Raw genomic sequence first — 18488 nt, 5'->3', positions numbered from 1 at the left:
AAGAACTGGCCCCAGGGGTGTTCAGCGGAAGGAGAAAGAAAACACAAAGGCTCCTGGAGGTTTCTACTCTCTGCACTCAGACACAGGCACTGCACTGCAAGGGGGATGAGGTTAAATTGTTTTATTATCAGACAGCGCCTGGGTAAAGAGATGCATTTTCCCACCAGTTTTCAAATATTGATAAATCAGAATTGGGATCTGGAGAGCAATTCTGTTCATACTCTTAGTTGGTGTCTCCACTGCCCTTTCATACCGTCTCGGGTGTTTGTTCTATAAGTCATCCAAATGGTCTCTCCTGACAGCGAAAAATAAGTTTCTGATTACTCTCACTTGAATAAATCTTGTGACCAGATGTGGTATTCACCTACGAAGTGTGCAACAATTACACATTGAGAGTGATGAGAGAACCAGCCAAGGGAAGTCTACAATCTAGTAGAAGGCAGAATATCATACATCACATGGCAAGACAGCAATTGCCACCCAGTACAAGAATACTAGCTTTTGATGACAGATTTTGCCTTAGAGATGCCATGTGTTCGTAAAATTGGGTTTTCAAAGTCCTTACCACAAAGTTCTCAAAGTCAAAATAAGAGCCAAAACATGCTTATTATGAATGAGGAGCTAACAGGAATGATATTCTTAAAATGTGCTTTTACTGCATGTTTACACAGGAGTTAATATAGTATTTGTACATAGTCTCTAATTAAATCTTCCTGAGCGCCTTGTCCCGTGGTTCTATTATCCTCATTTTATCGATAAGGATCTTGGCTCAGGGAGGTTAATTGACTCTGCTATGATCTTACACAGGGTGAGTGAGAGAGAATGAACACAGCTCCTATTTGGGACTCTGGTGCGGTGCCCCCCACACTCTGCCAGGTTTGCTAACCATGGCTGCCCGGAAGCCGGATCCAATGGGCAGTGATGTTGATTTCATTACTCATGAGTTAATGAAATAGCTTTTTAAGAGCTCTCTTCAGTCATTAGAATTTGACGATGGAGAGTTAAACTTTCCCCAGTGGCTCTTTCCATGTAATCACGGTTTCAACATTTCCTTAGCATATCACATTACACAAATCATGGAGTCCTCTTTTGTTTTACATTTCTTATTGCGTTTGTCTCACTTCTAAGCAATTCCCTCCCTGTTCCCATTTATCTTCCATTATTTCTGCCAAATTGCTTTCAAGGCTACTAATTGTATGAATAATATTCTCTTCCTCAAACTCTGCTATTAACTAGCATTAGCTCTGTGGTGTTGGACACAGTTTCCCGATCTCTAAAAACAGGGAGGTTGCACCAAGAATCTATAGGGCCTCTTCTTGTGCTCAAGTTCTCATCTTCTGACTTTCACAAAAGATGTATGATTTCGAAAATACCACATAAACCGGAGCCTTGGTTTTCTTGACTCTGTGATGATGGATTCAGTTAGCTCATGGTCCCTAAAGTGTGTTTCTTGGAAAACTGTCCTGGGGAATGCCAACATCCAAAAAGGATTCTTCACACAAGAATGCTCAGAAAAGCTAGATTAAATAAAATCAAGAACAGTTTTGAACTGTAGGCATTCACTGCCTTTAATATGTTAATGTACACTGGCTGATGCCCAAGAAAAAGACAGAAGGTGAAGTATTTACCAAACTTATGGGAGCAGACAACCCCTTTCCTCAGCATTTTGTATAAATGATGGTCCATGAGATACACTTTCAGAAAGGCTGGATTCGCTTATTTTAAAAGTCCCTTTTTGGCTTGAGAGTCTGTTTTCAGATGTGCTTGAAGGCTACTTCAAGCATTTCATGTAGTATTAATCAACAGGACACGGAGCTGGCTTACCCGTTGCTATTGTTGCCATTCTTGTTGTAACGTGGCCCATACTCTGTTTAGACAGAGCTGAAATAAGGTTTAAGGACTAGCTACCTTCCCAATAAACTATCTCCTCTGTATGTAGCTGATACTTATAACTAGGATTTTAAAATAGTTCTCCTCAATTTTCATTTCTGCAAATTTGTGAGTAGGATTAGCTTATCTGAAGACCTAGAAAAAATACTTTCTAAACTTTTTCTGAGGTGGGAAAAAGGGAACCAAGGACACAACAGGAACTCAATGCTCTAGAAATCATCTCTGAGATAGGCAACGTGGGCAAGTCATCAAAGTTAGAATCATTATCTTCCACCTCAATGGTATATTAGTGTTCTCTTAATTCAACCTTTAACCCAGACACATTTCACTGACAATCTTATCAGAGTCTCTGCTTGATTACCTTCAGGAGCAGGGAACCCACTACTTCATAATGCAGACTATTCCATTTTAGTCTGGCTCCACTTTTTAGAAGACCCTCACCTATATTAAATGAAATTCTGAGTAGTAAATATTCTTGTTCTAAATGACCTTGTAAATTGCCTAGTCAAGGGATTTTCAAGGCACTGTTCATGACAACACTTATGAGTTTCTCAAATGCTTTGAGTTGAATTTCATAAGTAATTAAATAAATATCACATCTTTCCAGTAAAGTGATTATAAACTCCATCATATAAGATTCAGGGAAACTGGGTGGTTCCCTAAATTCACCAAAGATAGGAACATATAGAGGTAGAATATACTCAGGTCTCTGTTTCAAAACCCAAACTCCTTTTCTCAATAGCATATTGCTTCTCTTTTATGTCCAGATACATAAAATTGAGGAGGAGAGTGTATTTGTAAAATCTGAATGCTGTCATGAAAACAGGAAAATAGTGAAAATAGTTTCATTCCAACAAGGCTAAAATGTCCTTGGGCATCTTGCTATTACTCTGGCCTTTAGAATTCCCTTCTCCAAAACAACGATTACTGCATTTTCTATAAGCTCTGTTCATTTTGGAAATTTCTGTGATTGTAAGGAAACATACTCATTAATGAATGGCATTACTATTGAGGATTTAAGTAAACAGTGAGAAAAAAACAAAAAAACAAAAATAAAAACCCTAAACCTGCATCCCTCAGAAAGGATTGAATGAAAGTTGACATAGCAAGCATCATAAAGACAAACAGTTTAGAATCACATGCTTGACTTTTACTTTCTTTAATTTTTTTTTTCTACACTAGTTACATTCAGACCAGGATAGAGGAGATGGATCACTTAAATATATCCTTTCAGGAGATGGAGCAGGAGATCTCTTCATTATCAATGAAAACACAGGGGATATACAAGCCACCAAGAGGCTGGACAGGGAAGAAAAACCTGTTTACATCCTTCGAGCTCAAGCTATAAATAGAAGGACAGGGAGGCCCGTGGAGCCCGAATCCGAATTCATCATCAAGATCCATGACATCAATGACAATGAACCAATATTTACCAAGGATGTTTACACAGCCACTGTTCCCGAAATGTCTGATGTTGGTGAGTGAGATGTGATTTCAACCACACAATGTTTCTCCTCTAATACATCAACTGAATAAAGGATCCTATGAGTGAAATTTACTGAGTTGAGTGAATTTAGATGCTAACTTCTAAAACTATCCTATTTCAAATACTCCCTTTATGACCTTTTTGTAAGTGAACCTGCGTTTCCTAATATTACTCTAGTCTCATTTTATCACTATCTTTAAGAAAACAGCAATTCCTCTAATGATGAAGGGATGGAAAATGGCAGACAAGAACAGGAAGAAGAAAGAGACATAACTTCATCTACTTCCTCCCCACCCCACCCCCCCAGGTGCTCACTCTGGTCCTCTGGCTGAGAGACAGCAGCCCTCTCCTCCTCTTTTAGCATATATTGGTACTGGGCCTGAGGTGAGGATCTCCCCAGTGTAAAACAAAAGCCTGAATCTACAATCCGGACTGAAGAGTAATGGCATTTGCTTTAATTAACTATGTATTTGGGAAAGAGACCCAAAGAAAACTTAAAAAAAAAAATCCATAAACAATGTGCAGATGATGATGTCTGGGGGATATATCCTTTCCTAAGTGATGGAAATTAAACAATTTTCATGACATTAATGTGGTGAATTAAGGTTTTGTGCATAATTCTACTACCGATTTTAAAGTTAATAACTATGGCTTTAATTTGCTTAAATTGGAAGAAGGTTAACAGAATTTAAATTTTAAAAAATCCTACTGACATCTCTTTCAGCCACATTAAAGTTACTTCATGGGAGACAGTGACAAATTTTAAGCTACTTGTATAAAGGGTTATTTTTATTTTCATTCAGTGTCAACTTCAGAAGGGCTAAATTACATCATAATAACTTTTCTATAATCCTGTGAGTCAGATATCAGAGGCATTTTAGGTCACAGTTCCAACACTTGGAAAAACCTAATCCATTGTAAACCCTCTAAATCTTTCCATCAAGAAGTTGCTCATCTCATTACTTAAAGCCACTCTGTTTTGTAGAAAAAACACAAACCATCAGCAAAGCAAAAGAGAGGGATTAGAATTCTTTTAAAAGGAAGATTTGTTAGGAAAAAAGTATTTTTCCTCTATGTGGTAAAAGGCAGGAAGAATTAATGAAGCACCTCTCATCGTCAGCACCACCCAGTAAAACAGTTTCCAGAAAACAAAACTTGATGTGCAAGGTGTCACTGCACAACTATAGGGGGTGCCATTCACTTTCGAAGCCATTATAGAATTAATATGTATTACAAATATTTGGCGGTACCTAGAAGTAACATGTCTTGAGGAAGGGATGGCTTTCCCATTTGCACACAGGCACAATTATGTTCATATTAACCATTATCATAAATTAACATGTCATTATGATGACACAAATAGGCATCTGAAAGAAATTACATCATGATTGTGAGACAGCAGCAGGGTGGTATAAAAGGGCTTTGGTATCAAACAGACCTGAGTTTGAAACTCTACTAATAAGCAGCAACTTGATGTCTCTGATCTTTCAGTTCCATACAAAAATAATAAAGGTCAACACCTAAGGATTATCATGAGGATGAAATGAGAAAACAAGTGTAGAGCCCCCAGTATAATATCTGGCAACTAACAGGTGCGCAAAACATCCAGATACTCACATTCTAAACGCATTCGAATTGTGTATTGGTGTCAAATAAGAATGTGGGTGTTTGTTGACTTCTGCTATTAGCTCTTGCTCTAAAATCATATAATGCTCTCATTCTCCCCACCTTCCTTCCCATAGTACAAGGATGGGCGCTCTATCTCATGCATCAACATGCTACATCCAGAGCATCTAACCCTAACACAGTACAATGTATTTGTTCAACAAACAAGATCGTTAGTTATTACAAAAGCAATGTAAAACTTCTAATATTCCCTGAATGTAACTTCCCTGTCCTTTCTATGGACCAGAGACCTCTAACAATTATGCTTACTGTTTATCTGATATGAATATCAAAAGTCAGCCATGAGATAATCTTCATCAGAGGGTCTTACACTTTTCGGAAGTCACAGATCCCTTTGAGAATCAGATAAAAATCTATGGATCTTCTCTTCAATGAAATAGACATGTAAGCATATACATTAAAATTTGTGTGGAATTCCATGGGGGTTAGGAATACTTTGACGGTTATTAGGTGATTGTGGTCCTTAAAACAAGAATGCTGATCTAAAATATCATAGCTTTCTTTGTGCATTTAATTATTATTTTTTTTAATTACAGGTTCCAGATGTGAATGCTTTGGTGTTTTAATTAATTCTTTAATCCAACACTACCTCTTTTAATGTTCAAGGTCTTTCAACCTCTTAGAATTATCAGGTAGATTTATTATTTAGGGTGCTTTAATTGCAAGTAACACAAAACCCAATTCAAACTAGTTTAAACAGATAAAAGTATGTATTGACTTAAGTCATACTTAAGTCAAAAGTAAAGTGGGCTTTAGACATGGTTTGATTTGGGTTCAATTATTTCTCTGAAATTTTCTGTCCTATTCAGCTTTGTCCTCAGGCTGGCATCTCTGAGGTCATAAAACAGCTGCTGCTATTGACAGGCCCTAGATCAGCACATTACAATCCAGGAGAAAGAGCACCTATGACACAGAATTCCCAACAAAATCACAAGTAGCTTCCTGATTGGAGAACCCCAAAACTAATCCCTATAGACAAAGTAATGCAAGATGCTGACTGAGTTAGGTCCAGATAACTTCCAAGGATGACCCTACCAAAAATCCAATCAAATCTCATCCTTTGGAGAGTGACTGGAATTGGCTCCACCCAAGGTCATGACCATCCCCATGCTTCTCTTTAACCTAACCCTTACAACATTTTAAAATGTTGATCACACTCCTTCAGAGTGAGAAATCCAAGGCTATTTAACCTACTACTGTCCTGAAGTTCTCCACTCCCTTGCCATGATAGTTCTGTACAAAAGTAAGATCATGCTTTCTCTTTCTGTGTGTGGGTCAAGGATCCATACGGATCTTCAATTTATTTTCAATTCATGTTTCTGTCATTACAGGCACATTTGTTGTCCAAGTCACTGCAACTGATGCTGATGATCCAACTTATGGGAACAGTGCTAAAGTTGTGTATAGTATCCTACAGGGGCAGCCCTATTTTTCAGTTGAATCAGAAACAGGTTAGAATTCCTTTTTGATCTTCTTTTTACAATCTGTAATTTTAATTGACATGTTCAGCTGAGCTGGCATATTTTTTAATAAAAACAATCAGTGTAATTGAATTTTCTTAGATTCACCTGCCAAATACCAGCAATATACTTGTAAACACGAGATCCATATCATTTCAATCAAGAAGTCTGACAACGGATGTTTTGTCCATTATGTTTATATAGGGTAGATTCAGAAAAACTTCTACAATGTTATTTTTTCTTCCAGTTTGGGGTGAAGTTAAAGACCAATACCTCCTGATAGCCATTAGGGCTATTTACAAATATGCCAATTCTTCTTTTTCTAGTTATTTGGTATCTCTTTCCCCTGCTCTGAAGCTAGATATAGCCAGGAGATTTGTTTGGGCCAGTAAATGTGGCAGTGATTCAAGTCACCTCCAAGCAGAACTTTTAGACCTGGTGCACGATCCACATTCCTCTCCTTCTGCCACAGAGATCACGGATGGAAACCACTGTTGACACTGGTCTCCAGCCTGGATGTCTGTGTCTGTTATCCTCAGCAGAGCTCCTTGCTGGCCTACTCAGAGCATGAACAAAACACTGACGTTAGCTGTGTTAAGCCAGTACGATTTTGCATTGTTTGTTATGACATCATCTAGCCCATCCTAACTGATACCATCCTAATAAAACAAGTGGATTCCTTAATGGAATCCTTTTTTTATCATCTCGTTTTTCTGCATTTTCTCCACAGAGTAGCATATTATCTTAGGCTGAATTGTTTCTTAGGAATTTTTGCCTGTGCTGTACAGTAAACTCTACCCATATTTTTGTTAACGTCATAGGAGTCGAGTTTCTTTTGTATATTTTTCAAGCATCCATTATTGTTAGTAGAAATCAAAACCTTTCGAGATTACTACATCCAGTTGGAAATCGATGTGTTAGGAGGTGCAATGAACTTGGACAGAATCCCAAGGAGAAAGAAAATGTTGAGTTGAAAAACAGTAAGGATGAAAAATTAGAAATATCCAACGTAAAGGACAAAAGGCTAAGGGGATGTCCTGTATTTAAATGGAGAAGTACTGTGATTGGCGAACAGGATGCAACTGCACTTTCACTGAAGTCAGGACTAGAGGAATAAAATTGACCTGTTGCCTGAGGTATTCATGTTAAAAATGAAAAAAAAAAAAGATATTTTCAGCTTCATTAGCTGTTAAGCACTGGAATGTGCTACCAGAGAAGGTTATAAAGACTTTAAAGCCTTCAAAGCCTTTAAAGCCTATAAAGATTTTTGAAAGAATGTTGTTAATTTAAGCATAAAGCCTACATAGAGATTAGGCAAACTTTTAGTTCTTTCAACTACTTATTTTATAACTACCTGACAAAAGAGATCAATTTAACCTAACATAAGAATGCTGGTCACTGCTGGGACCAGTTGCTCTCATGCTCACATCAGCTTTAGGAAAACTTCAGTTCTCTAGGATCCTACAGCATGCTAATTATGGGAGAACTGATGTTGTGTTTTCTTAAGACCATAGTTTTGTGGTTTAGAAAATCCTCCGGACGTTCATTATGGTAGGTATATTGGATGAGCAATTAGCTGATTCAGTAAAGTGAAACTCAAGAGTCAGTTCAAGGAAATGGTTTAACAATTTCCTCATAGTACACTTAAATGTCTTTTACCAAGCAGCTATAGTAGGATAACACTGTACCACATGCCAAGTTATATTTTGCTGTGTTATCTCATAACACATGATATTTATACTTCCTACAATCCATACTATTGCAGAATTGACTTGTACTTGACTCTCCTTGTATGATAGGTGTTTGTTTGTTTTTTAATGGCTCTATCTCCCCTACGTGGTTATAATTTCCTTCAGCATAAGGGCTGTCTACCATCATCTTTATGTCACCCATGACATCTGTATAGTATTTTGCATATTGTGGATAAGAATCCATGTTTGTAAAAATAAATGATTTGATGAAGTATTTTTAATACATTCCTTTCCACTTCTGAATTTCACATCCATAGGTATCATCAAGACAGCTTTGCTCAACATGGATCGAGAAAACAGGGAGCAGTACCAAGTGGTGATTCAAGCCAAGGATATGGGTGGCCAGATGGGGGGATTATCTGGGACCACCACAGTGAACATCACGCTGACTGATGTCAACGACAACCCTCCCCGGTTTCCCCAGAGTAGGAACATTTGATTGAATGAATTTCTTCAGTGCGCTTTTGTAAAACTCTAAGAATGATGTTTATTTTCCTTTGTTATTAATTAGCAATATTAGTGACCTCAGTAAGAACCATACTTTTATTAGCTGAGCAATTTCTGATATGGTTATTGTTATAAAGCTAACACCATTGTTTTATTTTTCCTTATTAAAAAGACTACCGCAGACATAAATTTGCTTGTGCAGAACATATATACACAAGCATGCTGCTATTTGTTAAAAAAAATTGACTTTATGTTTTGTGAATTCAATCAGTCATGTAATCTCTTTTAAATCCTCACAAAGCTTTATAAGGGGAGGATTTATCATTTTACTGTTTCTAAAAATACAACTGGGGAAATAACCATGTACTTAATCCATTTGTAATCATAGTTTTCTATATTATGGTTAATTGAGATACGAAAAGTCATCTCTAAAATCATTAACTCTCATGACTAGATAGGAAAAAAAGAAGGAAAAACAACATTCTTAAATGCCCACTTTGTATCAAGCAGTACACTAGAGCCCTGCATATAGAGCACCTCAAGTGGGTACTGGTTTTAGTGTAATATTTCTTCCGGGAACAAAATTCACTTCTGACCATGCTAAGTAAACTACCTGAATCCTGTCTTCCAAGAGAAGATAGCTACCCACCATTAAAAGGAAAGCCCACTTACCCAATCATGGCATTTCATTAAAGTTGGTCAGTTAATAGGGTCAGCTAATTGGGCCTTCTTTTATAATGGAGATACACATGGATCAACAGGAAATCATTAAATTTTCTTTAGTTTTTTTCAAGTATTTAATCACAGCTAAATGCAAAAAACAGAGTATCAAACTAATTTCTGATTTAATGGGTAGAAGAAAAGTTTTAAGGGCCCTAAATTCTCCCCCCCCCCCCCAGAGGCCTGAAATGACAATATCAGAATCATCAGTACGTTGCCCAAAAACCTCCTTTTCAATAGGGGAATGCCCCAGGGAAGGATAACAAAAGAATTCCCAGTACCTGGAATACCACAGAGACCTTACTTTGCTTTGCTCTCTCCTTGGATAGCCTGTGATCATTACTGAATAATGTATCAAAGCACAGGAGGGGAGAATAACTCCAGAGGAAAACCTTGGCTTGTGTTATCATTTTGCCAAGGATGAGCCCAACACTTACTGAATGGATGAATATTATTGCATGACTATATTCTAGTGGTGTTATAGTCTATGTATTTTCCAAAGTAATTTGCATGGATGGTTGGCAAAATGCAATGGGTGAGAGTAAAATAAGTTTTGTTCTTATTCCTTTTTTTTTTTTTTTTGTCCTAAGTACATGCTGGTTTGGTGGATCTAAATTGAAACTCACATGCAGTCTCCTTAAACTAATTTTGCAACATGAGGACATAAGAAAAGTGTACATCTATGAAATACAGGTTTTAAATCAGCAATACAAATACATGAATGGGAGAAACCTATGCACAGAAAAAATACTATCATGAAATTTAAAAGGAGTAGTCAAAGACACAGTTAGGAGCTTTCTCTCTCCACGTGTCTAGCTGTATCCCAGACCAGCTCCCTGTGCGAGTGAGAGAGTGTCTACTTGGATACATCCTCCAGATCGCTGTCATTTATTTTCACCTCCAGTTGTTATTAGCGATGACACAGAGAACCCTTTTAAGAACTACCTCACAATTGGCTTAAAGTCACAGGTCAGGTTAAATTCTTTCCCATTCCTTCTGCTAAGATTAATTAACAGGGGCTTCGAAACCTTGTGCACCTCCCCCCAGCAGTTTAGTCTTTCTTGCCATCATACTCGTGAACCCCGAGGCCTATTTACAGGACAAGAAAAGTGTTCTCCATTTGCAAAGAGACAGGTCATGACAGAAGAAATATTCTTAACGATCATGAAAGTAAGGATGTAAGGAGTATAGAACACCATTAATTATCCTGAGGAAAGTACAAATCTGCCTGCATCCGTAGTAATGTCTGAAAGAACTGTTAGAAAATAGGTTTTGTCTTTATTATGATAGAGTATCCTTCATCTGTGCTTGACTTATATCTGTCTGGTGATTAATAGGTACATACCAGTTTAAAACCCCTGAATCTTCACCACCGGGTACACCAATTGGCAGGATCAAAGCCAGCGATGCTGACATGGGAGAAAATGCTGAAATTGAGTACAGCATTACAGAGGGAGAGGGGCTGGACATGTTTGATGTCGTCACCGACCAGGAAACCCAGGAAGGGGTTATTACTGTCAAAAAGGTAATGCCGTTTGTTAACTACTATGCAAATGAGACATTCACTTTTCTCCAGTCCCTGAGTAACCTGGGTAATTACGGCTCACATGAACGTTGCTCTAGATTCTTATTTTACTAATTATTTTTTTAAAACACCACGTCTAATGGTTGGCTTTTTAGAGGTCCTCAATAATCTGATGCATTCATTAATTTCATACTTGTAATAAATTCTTATTAAGAACCTCCTGATGTAAATAAATGACACAAATAAATAATATACATTAAAACACACAAAATAAATATCGTCAATGAATAATAAACAAACAGTGCCAGACACTGTTCTAGATTCTGGAGGTGCAATTCAACAGAATGGTCTCTGCTTCTACAGAACTGCCAATCTAAGGCAGAAAAGAGACAAGAAAGCAAATAAGCAAACAAACAAGTGTATAGTTCTAAATTCTGATACATGCTTTGAAGGAAGAGAGTAATAAGCAGTGATAAAGATGGCCTGAATTAGAGAGAGAGAGGATATAAAAAGACCACAGAAATAAATTAACACAAATTTCCTATGAGCTCTTTAGCTACTCTTTGGAACACGATAATAAATTTTTTATATTTCTGAATTCCAATTTCTGCCCTATGTATTCACTGTTTACCCCCCAAAATTGTCTAGCACCACAGAGCCACACACAGAAGTGTGGGAAAATTTAAAACCAATAAACCGTGTGCTTCAAAGCTAAAAATACATTAATTTTGGTTACTTTTTTAATGATTGCACTTCCCTTCATGTATGGTATAATATTTTCTCTCTCCTTTAGCACACTGTTGTATCTGCTGGTAAATATAAGCATCGGTGGATGTAAATAACAAGAAAATTCTTTCCTCTAAAGCTTTGGATTACATGTCTTAATACCTGGAAACACAATAAAACATGTTTAAGCGACACTCAGACCAATGTTCTATACTATAATATAATTAGGAAGCCCATTACTGTGAATTAACCTTTTTAATTTTCTTAGTGCCTTATCAGATTCAAACTGAAATTTTGCCTAGCCGACTAAATCACATTCACTAATGTCTTGATTAATTGTGTTTCTAGTGAGCCTTGTCATATCATCATATAAAACTAAAAGTCAGCAATAAGCATTTGGGTTCACTGTGTCTCCAGAAGTAGAGATACTTTTCCTGAAGACCTCTGACAGCAATGATCATTACTTTCGTTGGCAAGTAATTAGCCCAATGCCCTTATCAGGATATCACTTGGAATATTTTATCAACTCATGCACATGCACACACACACACACACACACACACACACACAAACCCACAAAAAAACAAAACCATATTAAATCTATTTAATCTGAATAAATTTGGAAAAGGGAGTCAGGATGCAATCATGTGGTTCTCAATTCTGGCTGCACATCAGCATCACTGGGGGCGGTATTTAAAAATATAGATTCCCACCCTCACCACAGATATTTTGGTTTAATGATCCAGGGTGGGGTCTAGATACTGGCAAATTTTAAAACGGTCCTTCAGTGTTCAAGTACAGCCAGATGTGACAACATCTGACACAGAATAATCTACTACGTATTTGCCAACGCACCCCTGACATGACTCCCTCTAGTCAAATACAAGAATTTTTTTTTAAGCAGTTTTAGTTTTTTAAAACTCCTGCTTCCGGGTTCCCTTCCCTGTCACACCTTGCACCCCCTGCACCCACTTGCAAGGCAACAGCGAGCATGGTTTCAGCCCATACTTTTCACCAGGACGGTGTGGCATCTCAACTCCCATGCCTTTGCCCAATTTCATGGTGCGTGGTGAGGTCCCTAAGCAATATGGTTATATTCATTTACCCGAGATTTGCACTAAAAATGGCTCATGTCTTTCTGTGTGTCTTGGCTGCTTCCAATATGTCTCCCCCCTATCCTCCCCAAGCTCTTGGACTTTGAAAAGAAGAAAGTGTACACCCTCAAGGTGGAAGCCTCCAATCCTCATGTTGAACCCCGCTTTCTCTACCTGGGTCCGTTCAAAGATGCAGCCACAGTCAGAATTATGGTGGAAGATGTGGATGAGCCCCCCGTCTTCAGCAAACTGGCCTACATCCTACAGATAAGAGAAGATGCTCAGATAAACACGACAATAGGCTCAGTCACAGCGCAAGATCCAGACGCTGCCAGGAATCCTGTCAAGTAAGCACACTCCTACAACCCGTCTCTTTTGGAAGCTTTAGCCGATGGCTCTGCAAGGATCACCTGCAAGTTAGAAAATTAATCCTTTTTTCCAATGAGACACTTGTGTCTTCCTGAAAAACTACTCTAAACAGCATCTTTACTCTCCTTTGTCAACATGAACATGATTTCAGCAGCAGTGTAAATCTAAAAAACACAAAATTTGGGGGCAGGGGGGAACACAAAATGATTTATAGGAGTTGACTACCTACCTGAAAATGGTATAAGGAAATACAACAGAATGGCCTAGAATATTTCTTTAAGGCCTTAGATTTGTCAAATAGTAGCATGGAGAGAGCTCTGTGACTTTTAATAAACAAGACACCAGGCTGAGTCTGTTTCTCAAGTGTGCAGGAACCTATCATGTAACACTCAGAGGCAGAATTATGCTCCATTTGGATGCATGATTTTTTTTCTTTTTCAGACGTGGATAAAAGTAAGAACCATTTCATGATATATGTCTGCAAAATCCTGGGGAAATTAATAGAGCTGAATCCTAATTTATACTATGTAAGCAAGCTCTATTTTCCCTATACATTCCTTATACCTTAGCTGTAAGTCACGCTGCAAGAAAGCCTCATTGCTCTTTGAAATCACAGATGCTTTAGAATTCTAGAATTTTATCATGAGAGCACTGGAGTCAACAACTTGCAGTCTTAGTAGCTTAGTTGACTAGATGAGAAAATTGCTAAATCAGAGTATCATTCTATCAATTATCCCCCATTAAAAAAAAAAAGAAAAAGAAAAAAAGTAAGCAGACTGACAGGCTAGAGGAACTCTTGCCAGTGAACCCACAGATAAATTCTGATCCGGGCACCTGCCATATGCCAGGTACGTTCCAGGCTTTAGAGATACGACAGAGAACAATATCAAGTCCTGATCTCATGAAGCTTACATTCTAATTGGGACAGACAGAAATAGGCAAACAACAAATATGCAGGATTTCAGGTAAAATACACTGTAAGCGGTAAAATAAGACAGAGTATGGGAACAAAGGGTATCTGGGGTACCATTTTACATAGTGCGGTCAGGCTTGCCCTTGGTAGGAAATCATTTGAATAAAGATTTGATTGAAATGAAGGGATGAACCATGATGGTATCTGAGAGAAGAACATTCCAAGAAGAGGGAAAAATGAGGGTAAGGTCTGATACCAGAGCTTGCTTGGCATGAGGAAGGAGTACCAAGGAGGTTCATGAGCTAGAAGAGAGTGAGCACGGTGGGGAGTGGTTGGTAAGGTAGGAGGCAACAGGGAGGTATGGTAAGTGGTGAGTGTGGCAGGTCCTCTGGGGCATTTGTAGGCCTTGGTAAAGACTGGGTTCTATTTTGATTGAGGTAGGAAGCCACTGCAAAGCTTTGAATAGGAGTATTACCTAGTCTAAAACTGCTTTTTAAGAGGATCACACTGGCTGCCCCATGAAGAATAATACTGCAGATGAAAGAATCTGAGGTTCTAAGGCAATCATTTTCTAACTTTTCAGCCATGAGCTCTTTGTTCGAATGAAACCTGATGGCAAGTCCCACACCTAAAACACAAAAATGCCTGGTTTATTCTCAGAGAATAGTTTTAAATCATTGGGAAAACAGACACTGTTGTTTTATCATTCTGCTGGAATATCCATAGACTCCTTCAACTGGACTACGGTCAACCCAAAGTAGCCACATATAAGCTCCACGGATCAAGTGTTCTTCCATATACATTTAATATTACTAATAAGAAAAATGAATGGCAGCCTTTGCTTGTACAACACAAATAATCTTAAGTACTTCACAATGATTCTCTCACTTGGAGTTTGTCCTAAGTGTGTAAAGGAAAAAAATCTTAGCAAGTCAATGTGAAGACAAATCTGAAAGTGTTAATGCTGCTAGTTTATATAAATATGAGCTTTGTTACCTCTTTGATCAATCAACATGTTTTTAATTGAAAGAGATAATGTCTCCTGGGAATTTTGGCTGCATTTTTATGTCTATTTTACCTTTTATAATGAATACCATTTTAACCCACTGCATTATTTTACGTGTATTAAAGGAAGTAGTTAGTTTGTCAGACTGGGTTTGCTGTCAGCTAATTTTGAAGTTTTTTATGCCAGCCTTTTCTTGGTACATACGGATTTCATATATAGATATAGATTTAAGGATAAAAATACCAATAAGGATATATGGTATATAAATGTATATTCCAGTGAGTCTTTTTATAGGACAAAAGTGATTCTCATACTGGGAAAGTACATCCACACATAGTTTTTGGTTATCCAAGATGTAAATACTGAACTAGGTGCTAGACAATATGTTAGGTACACACTTAATACTAGAGAATTCTTCCCCCAAACATCAATCTATCTTTATACAGGTACAAATCTTTAATTACATAAAATAATTTTCTTCCAGTAACTTTATCACAAATGCCCTTTGACTTCATGGAAGAGTCTTATAAAATGTCACTCTGAATAAATATTATGAAAAATTTACATGCAAACATACTTCCTGTCCTGACCCACAAATCTCCCTGACTTGGGAGGATACATTAGAAGACAAATTATTGAATCACAGAATATAATAAATTTCTGGGGGGGAGGGAAGAGCTACCTAGCAAAATAATCTGCTATAATCATGTTAAGATTGATTACCTTGTTCCTTATCTGTTATGACTACAATTAATGTGACTGGGCAGTAAATATACTGGATAGGAATTGAAATTACTTTGGAAAGAAAAACAACAAACAGATAAGGCTTCATGTGCATACATCTTCCTAAACAGTGTAGACATTTGAAATTTCCTATTAATTTTAAATTTCCTAATTAAGGGAAAAACTCATGTATAATTTGGGTATTTCCCAAGTAGTTCCTCTTTAAAATCAAAAGCCACCTTCAACTAAAAATTCCTCACCTCATATTCTTTATTTCAAAGGCTTGACAGGAAAATACAATTACTTGTAAAACTTAAAACTATAGCAGGAAGAAAACAAAGAACAAGAAAAGATTACAGCTGTATATAATTGTAACAGCTTATAAAGGCAATAAGCAGCATATCTTAAGCTTGACATTTTTCATGAGGGAAAAAATATTTGTAGGCAATCATTTAATGTCTTACAAAGTCTATGAATATTGAGATTTCCTTTTTGGGTAATTAGTCATGTTTTATAAATATTTATCATTCTCAAATTTAAAATGAAGGCAGGTGATCAAGTTCAATGCTGTTGCCTAAAATTTTTTTTTTAAAGATTTTATTTATTTATTTGACAGAGATAGAGACAGCCAGCAAGAGAGGGAACACAAGCAGGGAGAGTGGGAGAGGAAGAAGCAGGCTCATAGCGGAGGAGCCTGATGTGGGGCTTGATCCCATAACGCCGGGATCACACCCTGAGCCGAAGGCAGACGCTTAACCGCTGTGCCACCCAGGCGCCCCTGTTGCCTAAATTCTTAATAAACATTGATTCATGACATAAATGGCAAAAATAATAGCTGTTTTATCTGTAGGAGATGAACCTTTAATAACAAAATATTAGGTTTATATAAACTAAAATTAAAATTCTAACCTGACTTGAGATATATACATATCCTTTTTGAACTTCTTGATTCTCTTTAATATCAGGTTTAAATAGACTCCAATAATCAAATATCCATTTTATTTAGACCCTTGATAGATGACAAAATATATTTTATTAAAATATATTTATTATAATTCACCAGTTACATTTGAAGCAAAATAATCGACTGAAATAGAATCTTGAACATGGTACACTATTACAAGTTAGTAACAAGAGCTTATTTTTCTTAGAGTATTCATAATAAGTCTACATGTGTATGACTAGTTGGTCATTTACTTAATTGTATTTCTACCAAGCCAACATTTTAAAATCTCCCATCATGACATAAATTTTGAGACTCTAGCTGAAATGGGCAATTTTTCCCCCTAATGACCTTAACATATCAACTGTCTCCCGAATTTTCTCTTTAATGTCCCCTACATAAAACAGTGCATACATATTTTCCCCACATATAGCTATTCCAAAAACTGGTAATAAATTGATAAAGAAGATAACATTTCTCAAAATCTACTAGTCTTTCATCAATTTCAGCATCGAAAACTCAGTCCTCCTTTGATTTCTAAGACACCTCTTGGTTTTCTTCGAATTCTCTGAACTCCTTAGATAGTTGTCTAGCTCCTACTCTGCTCTGGGCACCGTGGGTCTCCATTTTCCCATCATCTTTTCAGTGATTCTGTCCTTAATGTTTTTCTCCCTTCACTGGACCTCCTCTTCCTGGACAATTGAACCAGAAATCTAAGTTGTCAATCCAGATCTTTCCTTTCCCAGACTTCCCCTGAGCACCTCAGCTTCAATATACCAAACAGGAACTTAGGATCTTCCCCAAATCCTGTTCTTCCCATCTATCAGTTTGTGACCACACCTGCCAACCATTCTCCTCAATTCAACCAGTGATCTTTGTTAAACGTGACTTAGATTGGAACATTTCCCTGCTTAAAATCCACTGGTAGATTTGCATTGCTCTTAGAACAAATCCCAACTCCATGCCATGGCCACCCCAACCATCGACAGTCCAACCTCATTTTCTATCTCCCTTTTCCCACCTCACTAACTGCAGCCACACTAGCCAGTTTCTGCTTCTTTTCACGTAATCATTTTTAAAACAAAGTAGATAACAGAAAACTAGACAACAACCTACTTATGCACACGAATACCTGGGTACACATTAAAGTTCTAAGGTTCTATAAATTTGAGTTAAAATGTGACAATTACTATACAAACTTGATACAAATTACATATAAAAGAAACTTTATTGGTGATTCTCAAACTCATGCAACTTGTCTAATGGGTTTACCATTAGGATCTCAGTTGTAAAGAATTAATTTCCAAGAATATTTTGCTTAGTATTGAGTTATAGATACGCAAATATGTGCTACAAGTAGAAAAAAATCCATGTGACAGACTTTCTGGGAATAGTTTTAGGATGTGAGAATAACAAACACAAAGAAAACCTTTCTAGCACTGTATGGGGATGGATGGTAGCTACACTTGTGGTGAGCATAGCATACATGTAGACTTGTCAAATCCTTATGCTGGACACCTGAAACTAAGCTAACTGTGTGTCAACTGTATTTCATTTTAAAAAGAAAAGAAAACTATTCTAAATTCTACTCTGCCTTTTTAGGTATTCTGTTGATCGACACACAGATATGGACAGAATATTCAACATTGATTCTGGAAATGGTTCAATTTTTACATCGAAACTTCTTGACCGAGAAACATTGCTGTGGCACAACATTACAGTGATAGCAACAGAGATCAGTAAGTCTAA

At 37.2% G+C, this 18488-nt stretch overlaps 1 protein-coding gene across 2 annotated transcripts in view; it reads left to right on the top strand.

The window, feature by feature from the left end:
* The window catches only part of CDH6 (cadherin 6), a 124951-nt gene that overhangs the window by 91416 nt on the left and 15047 nt on the right, over window positions 1–18488 (top strand). For both annotated transcript variants that reach the window (XM_045787170.2, XM_045787172.2), the window contains exons 3-8: window positions 3073–3367; window positions 6394–6513; window positions 8531–8698; window positions 10778–10965; window positions 12879–13132; window positions 18342–18478. In XM_045787170.2, coding sequence (XP_045643126.1) covers window positions 3073–3367; window positions 6394–6513; window positions 8531–8698; window positions 10778–10965; window positions 12879–13132; window positions 18342–18478 — 1162 coding nt within the window. The remainder of the gene's footprint in view (window positions 1–3072; window positions 3368–6393; window positions 6514–8530; window positions 8699–10777; window positions 10966–12878; window positions 13133–18341; window positions 18479–18488) is intronic.

Source organism: Ursus americanus, chromosome 15 (assembly GCF_024610735.1).
Source record: "Ursus americanus isolate L20-20 chromosome 15, mUrsAme1.1.p, whole genome shotgun sequence".
Lineage (NCBI taxonomy): Eukaryota > Metazoa > Chordata > Mammalia > Carnivora > Ursidae > Ursus > Ursus americanus.
This window is presented reverse-complemented; position numbering and strand designations above follow the sequence as displayed.